Below are 11,999 nucleotides of genomic sequence, written 5' to 3' on the forward strand. Positions count from 1 at the left end.
CACAAAAAAAAACACTAACAAATCAATAACAAGTTTTTTTTAATTGAGCAGATATTTTTGGCAAAGTTGAGACTGTATATGTTAAAGAATTAAAATAATTTATCTTTTAGTGAGTCATGTTATACTCCCTCACATTTACAGCACTACCTACTGGTAAGAAAGCAGAGCTACACCCTTTACAAAAAAACTAAAATGTCTACACTATTTCGATACAGAAACCATCTGTAGGGCATTGGGAGGCCAAAGAACAAAAGGTAAGAATCAAGATGAACGGGCAAAGGTCTTCATAGCTATACCATATATGCCAAATCACGTGCAACATCTCATAAAAGGCCAGAATACTGAATGCTGTGAGTTAATATTTCATGCAGGTGTAAAGCTGTATATTTACCCCAGTAGAGTGTTTTTGAAAGAGTGTTTTTGAAGTGAATTTTTTCCAAAACAAACTAATAAAAGCATTCATGTCTGGCTGTGACAAAAATGCTTTGGTTTTATATCAAATTTGACAAAAAATAATGTATTGATTACAAGTAATAATTAACTCTTAAAATTGAAATATTAGTGTTTGCAAACTAAATCTTTTGCACTTTTGTTTATTTTGCCAATTGAACAAGACATTAAAATTCAATATTGACTTTTGCACATAATGCAATTAATAGCCATGTATCATGTATTTTTTAGCCTTAAACCACAATTAAAATTGTAGTCACTGTCCAGCACTAATATACACTCCATCTCTAGAACACACTCCCCAGCCATTGAAGTTTTTGGTCCATTATATCACAATTCAATTCTGAGGTACAGTAACTGGTTTTAAGTCTTGAACGATACTGGTCTGGGAACCTGTCAGACCCCACCTTGTACCCAGACCTTAGTTTAACAACCGTTGCCAAACCAGTTTCTGTCTGTTTGCTCAAGCCCTAACCAGACCATATGTGTGGAGGAACAAACGCTGAGTCCATGCCGGTGGTGGAGCAGAAGGCCAGGCTCCGACTAACCAAACAATAGCGGTGTACGCCGGCGCAGCTGACCGAGAGAAACGACATGAAGCCAGGCAAGGCTTTAAACCGACCCTGACACTGCTCACACCAGGGCACCGGGCTGCTGGGGACAGTGTGCATCCAAATTATTGTCTGTCTGAGAGAAACCCGCGCTGAAACCACCGCCCAACAGTGCCGAGTCGTGCTATTCCATCATCACATTAAGCCACACACAACCTGGTCACTACGCATCAAAAAGGCGGCCAAACATTATGCACGAGAAGAAGAAGCTAACAAGAAATGGTGATCGCAAATAAACCGGATATTGCAGGACGCGTGCTGGTTAAAATATTCATCAGGGAGAATTTGAATATTTTATCCGAAACTGGTATCAGCTGTTACCAGAGGAGTGTGTTCAGAGTAGGTACCTTTTCCCGAAGACTCTCTCTTTTGGGCTGCAGCAGGGGAGCTACACTGAACTGAAGGAGTCCCTGAAGTTAACAATGGAGCTGGAGAAACACAACAGCAGCAGCAGCGGCGGGAGAGACGGTCGACGTCTGTGTTCACGTCCTTCTCCCCACGTTTGAGCAGCGGCAGGCGGCGACGGGCTACACCCCTTCATAAAGGATGGAGCCGGGCTGTGGGAGTGACTGAGGAGTCTTAGTGGAAAGGAGGGAGGAAAGGGGAGAATGCAGATTAAAGTTCGACATCGGTCCAATCACCAGGAGCCGAGCGGTGATTATGCAAAGCACATGTGACGTCACGTCCGAGTCACGCTAGCGTGGCTGCCAAAATCTGGGGGTCAGAATCAAAATCGTCGTCATTGTTATTATACAGCGAAAACAGCGAGGAATACAGAAATATACACATAATAATATTAGTTAAATAAGAGTCAACTTTGTTAAATCTATTTTAAATGTAAACATATATCTATTTCAGCTGAATATTTAAATTGTCACAAATAACTCACTATACTTTATGTTCAATGACTTCTGCAGGTATTGTTTTCATCAATTCCTCCTTTTATTTTACTCCATGACGATTGTTTAAAACGTGTTTCAGTTTAGACAGAGCTTTTTAAAACTGTTGTTTTTAAGGGTTGAAGATCCAGATACAATCAAACCAAAATATGTTAAAAAGTAAATATATTTTTTGAACATTCTATTTTGTAGTTGCCAAATGCCAAGCTGCCATTTCACACAAATCACGCAGGCAGGGTAAGTCAAACAGTTCACAGCTTGATTGCATGGAAGGCTGTCGTACACAGCTGGTGTTTGAGGAATCAAACTGACACCCAAGAATTTGTACTTGGTCTCCAGCCATGAAAACTTTGGAACTATGTGAAAAAAAATGTGAAAAGAGTGCCTCAGACAACAACACACACTCTGTACTCAGACGTTCCCAGTTTTCCCATGCATTTTGATAGTTGAGGACATATTCTGAGGGGAAATTTTACACTGCTGATTTCATCATCATGTACAGTGTCCACCATCCTATGGTACAGACGTGGTCACTGTGAGATGAATGCACTTATTCCTGAATGTGGAGCTGCAGCTGCGTAAGAAAAATCAATGAAAAGGGAAAAACACATACAAAGAGAGAGGGAGAATGAATGGGTTAAGACGCCCGACGTCGGCTGTTGTTTTCTTGAATAAAGAAGAACAGAGGAAGAATAGGGACGTATAAAGGAGAAGGCCCTGAGGACCGAGTGTGTGGGGGCACTGTCAGCTCACACACACATTCAGTGGCTTATTAAAGAGTGAGAGTTTTTGTGATTCACATCTTTGCGCTGCCTTTCTCCCATTTCTGTTCTCTCTGTCTGGCAGACTCTCAGCCTTTTTAATCCAATATGGTCCCTTCCTCTGGAGCGAGGGAGAAAAAAAACTGAATAGTTTACAGATGGTTAAATTTAAATTTAACAGCTTAACACCAATAAAGAAGCAAGTGCTTATTTAGGTTTGTCCCTGAACCAGGGGTTGGACCAGAGCTAGAAGTAGGCATAGTGACTTGAGTTTTTATACCAGGATACCAGGTGCTATTGGAGTTTTATCACTGCACCACTCTGGTTTTATGTCCTAACAAAAAAACAAAATAAACGTCCTTCTTTCACTACTATTTCAAGGCTCTCTGAAGCTTAAATGATTATTTTTCTACCTTTTTTCTGCAAACTCCAATGCAAAGATGTGTAAGTGAACCATTTCAGTCTGAGTGATTTATTTGTCCAAACTCAGCACTAATGGCATCCATCATCATATCAAAGAGCTGGGAAAGCTGCTAAATCCTCTCACATCCTGCCCATCCATCTCAGATTGCTCTGTAATGTTGTTACACGAGGGCGTGGCTGAGAGCGTGGCTCTGGGGAAACTAGAATTAGGATGGACTGCTCATATAGTACAGCGCCAGTTATAACACACCCAAAACTTGGCTTCTTTGCAATGTGTTTCTTTAGCCGTGCCTCAACACCCATCTGCCCAAACATCACACAGTGGAATCAGCTGCATGCTCTGTGAGTGGAAAAACAAAACACACTCTGCACGGCCCCCTTACACAAACAAACACACATCACACCAAACCCTAATGACCGGGGAGAGAAAGAGGAGAGAATTTGAGGGGGATTTTTTTTTCTCTTTACAGTCAAAGTCTGGTGTTTAACAGACGCTATAGAACAAGCTAGCCCTGAGTTCTTACTTCCTTACTTGAGTTATGTTTTAACTTGTTGATGTCAAGCGAAACTCTGAACTCTCTCTCTCTCTCTCTCTCTCTCTCAATGCTTGGCGTTGTGGAAAACAAGGATGTGCTACCTCAGCTGTCAAGCATGTACACAGACCTCAATAAGCAGGAAATGACCTCATCCTAATGGTCCGCTGATGAGGGTCAGAAGATGAAAAAAAAAAGAATTATGATTTCCCTTCTGTGACAGCTTCAAGCTGCAGCGCATTAACACAAGCAGAACATAACCAACGTGTAAAAATGTGCCTTTTATTTCTAGTCAATTCAAATCACAATGTGCCTTCTTTTCGTATGTTTTAATGTAATTTCTTTTAAACACAGTGTTAAGGTTAGTTCAATCTTTTGACGTATGAGTTACACGCTCCCTCTTCTGACAGTTTTAGGTAATTGCATTTGGATTGAGAGCCAACTTTCATGGCTACGATGTTTTTGGGGAAACATGAACTAAACTAGCAGCATGTACAGTAAGACACAGAGGTTTGTATTAATCAGATAGAAACACAGATTATTTGTATAAAAACATGACTGTGAAACCTCGAAATTCACAGTACACTGAAAAATGTACTCATGCATGTAACGTCAGAAATAATTTAAGGCCATGGTACATTTGGCACATATTTTCAAACTCATTAACATCACAATTACACTTTTACAGCTCAAAACAGATCTCTTCTCAATAAGAAAAATTTATATATTTCTTTTTCTTGAGCTCAGATTATGAGACTCCCGAAATGTTTGTGCATCTACGGCAGTAAATATGAAAGTAATCCAAACATAGACTTGTTGTTGACAACAGAGGGCTGTGAAGAGTAAAAACAGCATGGCTATTATACGCCATTGTTGCAGAGACACATACAAATGTTCCTGTTTAAAATCATTTGCCCTTTTATCGGGGTTTGCCACATCTTTTCATACCAGATGCCCTTCCTGACCCAACCCAACCTGGGACTTGGGGACTAGGTGATATTAAACCCAGAGATGCACCACTGTAGCCCATATCAAACCTTCTTGTTATGTCCATGAAATCGTCGTCTATTTTAAGGAAATCTTTTCTTCAGCTTAGTTACTTTTTAAACAACGCAGATCTAACCTTCAAATTTTGGTATCATCACGATACCACACAGTACATGCCAGTAGACCACCGGGAACATTGAACTTTGTTCTTGCTGCCGTTGACTGCAGACAAAACCAAGTGCTTCATTAGTGAGCGGGTGAGTGCTTCCCATTGGATCAATCACTGAAATTAATGTGACATAATCTGAAACAGCAGTTGAGCACAGCAAGACAACAAAGAGCCGCCTTTTTTCAAGTGATGTAAACCTTATACGGCGTAGCTGGGGTTTTCTGAAACTCTGTATTCAGTTTTTTAACAGCAAAAACCTCAATAGGGATTCCGTTAAAAAGCAAAATAGTTCCACCTTTCTCCTTGTTTCTGCAGTAAAAGGCTGGTGTAATTAGTAACTGCTGACTGTAATTTCTTTGATATGCACATTTATAATATCACAGCACTGAAAAAAAATTGAAATACTATAAAAGTTCAACCAGCACCACCTACAGTATGCACATCAGCAGTTGCCACTGCAGTATTTGTGCTTATACTGTATCTCTACTACAGCCTGGTTCAGTCTTGTGCCTCGTTAAATATATATATAAAACAACACTGGTTTGCTTTAAAAAAAAAAACACAAAAAAAACCTTTACATTATTTTTTTCATGATACGGCAAAGTTGTCTTTTGAACACAGAGATCACGTTGCGTGCTGCGCCACCTCACAGTTTCATATCAGTGGAAAACGAGGACAGAAGATGAATGGCTCCATAACAAGCCTGTTGTTCCACGCTCCTTGTACTGGACCAGCTGAGAGGTCAGCCTCCTCTCCATGAGTGCTGAGTGATTGAGGCAGACAGTTTCTCGGTACAAAGGCACCAGGACAGTATGCAATGTAGCTGTGTGACCAACAGAGGGGACTAGAGAGTTGTCCCGGGTCAAACTCACTTCAGTTCACCAGCAGACCGTCGTCGTATGTTGTGGTCCTGAGGGGAATGAATAAATCATTGTTAATTGAACATGAAAAAATGTTGTTTCTCTCTTTAAATGTACTTGAAACATGTCCAGAGTTGAATTGTAGAAAATAATTTATGACAAGACATAAAATGCACTGAAATTCAGATCCATGTTTAAACCTATTTCAAATACAACTACTGCAGGCTGGGCAGCAAAAACAACATTATAAATCATAATGACATACAGACTACAGACAGATTTTGCACAATTTTTGATTTTAAAAACGTGTTCACCCCCTCACCTGTCGCAGCAGCAGAAGAAGGAGCACGGCGACGTCTCTAAACCCCTGAACTTCCCAGAATTCGGTGCATCTGTACACTCTGCTACAAATGCGTGTAGGTCTGTGATATGGATGGGTTCTTGGGTTTGATGCTGTGGAAACAAATGACAAATAGAAATTGTTTTGTAACTAATGCAGTTCTGGCTCCAGTCCAAAAATGAACCCTTAGGTCTAGATAAGTTATTTCCATTCATTATCCCTTACCTTTATAGTCTCATAGGCTCCTGTGATGAGAGCAATAAACAGTGACAGCACCATGTAGATGAAGAGTGAGATGAAGGTGTACAGGTAGACCTGGCTGAACAGCCACACCAGGGTGCCGCTCTCCTGCATCCCCGCAAACGTCACAAACATGTCGTCTCCGTTAATGAGGGAGAACAGACATTCTGACACCATGGACAGGGAACGGAACTGAGAAAAGAGAAAACAGCAGATCGACAAGGTGTGGGATAAGAAAAATAGAAAAGAGTAAAAAAAAGTACGGTAGTCTATCCATTTTAAATATTGTAAATAATAAAAATTCTGTAGTGTATCAACGCGCAGAGCTGGGCTCAATTCATCAATAACATGAGGTTTTTTTTTTATAGCTCAACACCTTTTTATAGCCACCTGGTTCAACACCTTTTTCAGTTTAAGTACAAAACTCACAGTGCTCTTCACCTTAACCACTGAAACATTATTCACAATTCATACTATAACACTCTTTGGATATCCTTTACAGTTTTTTAAATACTGTGAGATCAGATACGAGGACGGTGACCAGGAAGTTTCCATGGAATAACTGCACAGCACATGCAGACGAGTGGGGTCCGAAATTGAAAATGTAGCGTGTAATCTCACAGATGAAAGATCATCTGCTCTAAAGTTTAGCTCCTTGTGAAAAACGAGTTTCAGCGTCTCTCACCTTGACGTGGTACGGACCGAGCACAATCCAGCCGCAGAAGCAGTATCCCAGATAGATGACGGCAACACAGAGGCAGAAGCGGATCACGTTGGGGAACGCCGCCCGGAGAGTAATGATAAGAATCTACGGAATACACCAGGGCATTAGAGAGAGACTACAGCATTTCACTGACGCCCTTAATGGAAAAATACACCAACATTGCTAAAAAGCTACCATTGTTGAAGAGTATACAGTATTTCCTCATTAAGTTTCACTTGATATTTGAATGCGAGTTCCTCAGTTTTTCACTTCCTACCACTCTGCTTCTGTAAGTTTGACTGTTACAAACAGTAACAGTATTGATGTGGTGCACAACAGTGTGTCCGTGACTTACGTTGTATTTCTGGAAGAATGTGAGGTAGCGAATGACTCCCACCCACACCAGGAGAGTGGAGGTCCCTAACAGGATGCCACAGACGTCGTATGAGGACATGTTCTGTCAGGAGAACAGATACTGATCAGCATCGTTACAACAGGGGAAACATAATAATAATAATAATAATTCCACAGATACTGATCAGCATTGTTACAACAGTTTTTACTGTTTAAATTGGAGACTAGTTCACACATTGACCTTAACCTCATGTTACAAAGTACTGGAAAAAAAAAAAAATTTTTATGTCACTGAGAGCTGCACCTGGACCCACCTTAGATTCAATGCCGACTTTGATGATGGTCCCTGTGATGGTCAGGATATCACTGATGACGAGAAGGATGTACCAGCCATTAATGAACTCCATGCGGTCTGACCAGCAGACTTTACGATCCAGAGTTTCCTTAAAATATTGCACAAACTCCTGGAAACAAAAAAAAAGTTTAGTTAATAGTTTGGTCACATATGTAACTGTGACTGTGAAACAACATACACTGTACCTGCTCGAGGATGATGCCTCGTAGTATGGAGCGTCCACAGAGCAACAGAGACACCGTGCAGACCAGAGCCACGATGGCGTCAAAAGCAGCACGGGAGTGGTTTTCAGCTGTGGGTTTGATAAAAAAAAAAGAAATCTCAACAACTGTTCCATACAACTGATCATCGATTCTTAGGATTTGTCGTGAATTTTTATTGTACGTGCTGCTCTCATATATCTGCAGCTTTACCATGTCCAGAAATACTCGGGTCTTTGCACTCCTTTATCACAGCCCGGTTCTCCAACCAGATCTTGACTTTGCCGCTGTGGGCCTTGTTGTCCAGAACCACCTGAAGGGGGAGAAGAGGGTGGGGCCAAGCTCTTTAAAGCCATATGGTACACAATTCAAAAACAAAAAGTAAGTTCTATCATTTAAGAAGATGAAAAAAAATCTGGATTCATGTTAAAATGAACAACTAACTTCAATATAAAGAGTAGACATTCTACCAAGTGAGTTGATGCGAATATACAGAGAGGAGTGGGATGGCAGTATTGAGTTGATGTGAATATACAGAGAGGAGTGGGATGGCAGGAAAATGGCCTTAAATCAACTCTTACATCTTTACAGTATACTGTTTTTTACACCTACTGTTATATAAAAAGTGTAGCAATCTGGGATCTCGTTGTTGATGATGGTCTGTATGTTGATTGCCTTCAGCTGGAACTCTATGGTGACATTAATAAGCCTTAAAAAAAAGAAGTAATGTTAGTCACATTCATATTGCATGACTTTTGTCTTCTATCCTGTATTAAAAATTTACACAGAAGTGATCAGAGCACACTGACTCAGACTTTAAACTTGTTTTAAATGAACTCAAGTCAAATTAATGGAAAATAATATTCCTTCTTTCATTACTGTACTAGATTACAGCAACGTTCTGTGCAATGCTCTCATTTAACTTACTTATAATTTACCCGTTTGTTAACAGGAAATCGAAGGTGAGAATATATTATTACCCCTGATTTGTCCTTCCTTAATTTGCTCCATTTCCGCTACAGGATTGATTTCAACTCTATTATACAGAGTTACTTCAGATCAGCTGATCAGCTCGACTCTGGAACAACCTGCCTCAGATGATGTCTCTGTTTGTTTCTATTACCTTAAACACAGTATGAATGGTTGCACTGTAACGTTTATATTTATTATCATTCCAACACTGAACTACTTATTGTAGTCGTTGGAGTCCTTTGTATTTGCATCTGTGTTTTATTGTAGTGTACAAAACTATGTTTCAACTCTTGTGTTTCAATTGTTTTCAACAGTTTTTTTGTGCTTTATATATAAAATGGCACTAGATTGGACTTAATTATTTTTATTTACTCTGTAAAGAGCCACTCATACATATTAATACACTCCAACATTTGAAAAAAAAAACAAACAAACACCTGTTTTGTTTTCTAGTTAGCGTAGCTGTGTCTTTAGCACATGGTTAATCTGTATGTGTATGAGCTGCAGAGATAAGCAACATGTTGAATTTCATGAATGTCAAGATAACACAAACAAACAAGAAGTCGCTGAAACCATGCAAAAAATGAGGCCTTACTTGTGGAACTTGAGGGTAAAATTCTTGTAGCTGTCGCTGAGTGGAGATCGAGGAACTGAGAGAGGATTCACACCTACGCAGTCTGTAACCAGAGAGAACATCAAGCTGTCTTTTTCATTCATGAAAAATAAGTGGGAAAGGTTCTCACTGGCTCTGGCATGTGTTGTGCACAGCACAAAGAAGTTTAAAAATCAGGTCAGTATCATTAAATGAGCAAAGAACAAAATAACGTAAATGTTTTTATAATGTTGCTTTTGCTTTCTTTTTAACATGTAAGTTGACTATATGAGGAAGTCGGACACTACACACTTGTGCAACAACATTTACAGTATGAGTGAAATGGTGTTCCTTAAATCAGATGCTTATATTTTTTGACAAAGAAATTAGGTTGATAACCAATTACCATTTAATTGTTAGCCACTTTAAATAGCAAAAATGTAGGGATGGACCGATACTTCATTCAGGCACTTGTATACGTGTACTTTAAAATATGCTGGTCCAGTGACTCGATACTCCATGAAAACGGTATAAATTTTAAGTTTTGTTGAGAGTAGACAGTGTTTTCAACAGACAGACAGACAGGTAAAATCTGTCGACCTGGGTGTTCAGCAGCTTTGTGTTATTACTATTTAGTTCACATACCTGTGATTACTTGGGGGTCTATATTGAACGTGTCATTTGCTGGGTCTATCCGTCCCTTCTTGTAGTACTGTTGGCACAGGGACAGCGCAGTACCATTCACACCAACGTTATAAACATACGCGTACCGTCCCACCGTGGTCTCTGGTAAGGCCAGGTACTAAAGGGTGAGAACGATGTGATGTCACTTCAGTATGAACAGCAAATGTGTTTCCATGTGTGAATGGCCCTCACGTCTTACCTGGTCCACAGCGTAAAGCATGTATTCATAGACGCTCTCTTGTGTGTAAACAGCAAAAGAGTCGTCCGAGGACTCGTCATAGTTTTTGAGGAAGAGGTGCTTGAAGGTCATTGTGTTCTCCTCCTTGAAGGTCACCACTACTTGGTTGCTGAGGCCGAATAGGACTAACTGCAGCAAAAAGACAAGCAGTGGAAAGGTTAGGGCGTGGTAGATGAGGGTCTGCTTTAAGCGTGACAGTTTATCATATCAAACCACTAGAGGGTCTCTGCTCCAACTTGTTTGTTTTGGGTTGAATGTTTATTTCCTGAGTGTTGTAAGATTTAGAAAAAACGAATGACTTTTCGACAACAAACATACACATGGATTATACCTGAGCTGTGACGATGATGATCTTGAGCAGCTGCAGCCCCAGCTTGAAAGGCTTGCGACCCTTGGCATGATATTTATCACAAGGACTCATAAAGAAGTACTTCAGCTTCCTGCGAAGGCCCTCCTCTCTCGTGTCAGCTGAGGCCCAAAGTCCCGCTGTGGTCGAAGACAACCTGCCGTTACTGTGAGCGTGGTTGTCGTGTTCATAGCTGCCGTCCAAGGAACCATAGCGAGTTCTTGAAGAGGTGAAACCTTTGAGAGAAAAACACAAATTGCCCCTAAGTATAGATTCATGGTGATTAGTTTGGTTCAACCTACACCATGTGACTCTTTGGTCTGAGCTACATGTCACATGGCAGGTACTGGCCCAGGATCATTGAGCACCAAGGCACACAAAAACATATTGTTTGCAATTGATTGATTATCAATACAAAAGAATAAGACTTTTCATAAGATTTGTGTCGTCTCAGAAATTCTTCAAACGCAGGAAGTAACCCATGACTGAGCCTTTGGCTTTTAAAGGGAAAAACCCCAGCTGCATTCATGTGTTAAGGACAGACTTATTTTATAAGTCTGTATAACCTCATGTCATGTGTTACTTTTATGCACTTTATATTTGTTTTATTGTCAGACGTATCATTTAATTTTTTATACACACACATTGAACACTGTGTCACATGAAACTAGCACAAAAAAAACTTTTTTTTTTTTGGTCCTCAGTGGCATCTAAAATCCCTTGTGACCTGAACTAAACGTGAAACGGCTAAATTCGTTTTTTTATTTTTAGAATAAATAACATTTTTAATGCAATAAAATAACGAGAAAATGGTCAAAAGATTTCAATTCAATTCCATCTGGAAACACAGCGAGGGACTCAAACCTTCCGGACCCAAATCCGCTTCCTTAACCACCAAGGATAAGAAATCATGTCTGTGTCTGTGTTTAGGGACTGTTTCTACCACCAAAGCTGCAGCTTACATAGTAGTATGTTGTTGAGACTCAAATGTAAAAAGTGAATCTGGGAGTGAAAACCCATACAGGTTCAATTGGTCATAACAAGTAATTTGTAGTTTGTTAGAAAAAAAAAGCTGAATCATTTCAGACTCGGCAGGAACTAACTACGCCTAGCTGAAAAACAAGTAGGCTAATTATGTGGTCACATGTTTTCAGCCCAACTAGACAAGCTACTTACTGTAATGAAACAATGAAGCACAGAGTGATCAGTTTACCCACGTCACCACAAGGAAATTCGATCGAAAGAGAACCGTGAGTGTGTGTGCACTGCCACACTTTGTTCA

At 40.1% G+C, this 11,999-nt stretch overlaps 2 protein-coding genes across 2 annotated transcripts in view; both read right to left on the reverse strand.

Annotated features, from left to right (window-relative positions):
* Positions 1 to 1,848, reverse strand: part of prr36a (proline rich 36a) — a 25,596-nt gene extending 23,748 nt beyond the window's left edge. Inside the window, exon 1 of the mRNA XM_025058294.1 lies at positions 1,409 to 1,848. The gene's annotated coding sequence lies outside the window, so the exon portion shown is untranslated. The remainder of the gene's footprint in view (positions 1 to 1,408) is intronic.
* A 2,086-nt stretch (positions 1,849 to 3,934) lies between these two features.
* The window catches only part of LOC103383567 (mucolipin-1-like), a 10,946-nt gene continuing 2,881 nt past the window's right edge, over positions 3,935 to 11,999 (reverse strand). The window contains exons 2-14 of the mRNA XM_008316750.3: positions 10,703 to 10,953; positions 10,333 to 10,500; positions 10,095 to 10,251; positions 9,453 to 9,534; positions 8,498 to 8,594; positions 8,099 to 8,198; positions 7,871 to 7,977; positions 7,645 to 7,794; positions 7,332 to 7,433; positions 6,959 to 7,081; positions 6,259 to 6,465; positions 6,016 to 6,146; positions 3,935 to 5,743 (exon numbers count right to left, since the gene is read on the reverse strand). Coding sequence (XP_008314972.1) covers positions 5,707 to 5,743; positions 6,016 to 6,146; positions 6,259 to 6,465; positions 6,959 to 7,081; positions 7,332 to 7,433; positions 7,645 to 7,794; positions 7,871 to 7,977; positions 8,099 to 8,198; positions 8,498 to 8,594; positions 9,453 to 9,534; positions 10,095 to 10,251; positions 10,333 to 10,500; positions 10,703 to 10,953 — 1,712 coding nt within the window. The 3' untranslated portion in view covers positions 3,935 to 5,706. The remainder of the gene's footprint in view (positions 5,744 to 6,015; positions 6,147 to 6,258; positions 6,466 to 6,958; positions 7,082 to 7,331; positions 7,434 to 7,644; positions 7,795 to 7,870; positions 7,978 to 8,098; positions 8,199 to 8,497; positions 8,595 to 9,452; positions 9,535 to 10,094; positions 10,252 to 10,332; positions 10,501 to 10,702; positions 10,954 to 11,999) is intronic.

Source organism: Cynoglossus semilaevis, chromosome 9 (assembly GCF_000523025.1).
Source record: "Cynoglossus semilaevis isolate Cse_v1.0 chromosome 9, Cse_v1.0, whole genome shotgun sequence".
Taxonomy (NCBI): Eukaryota; Metazoa; Chordata; class Actinopteri; order Pleuronectiformes; family Cynoglossidae; genus Cynoglossus; species Cynoglossus semilaevis.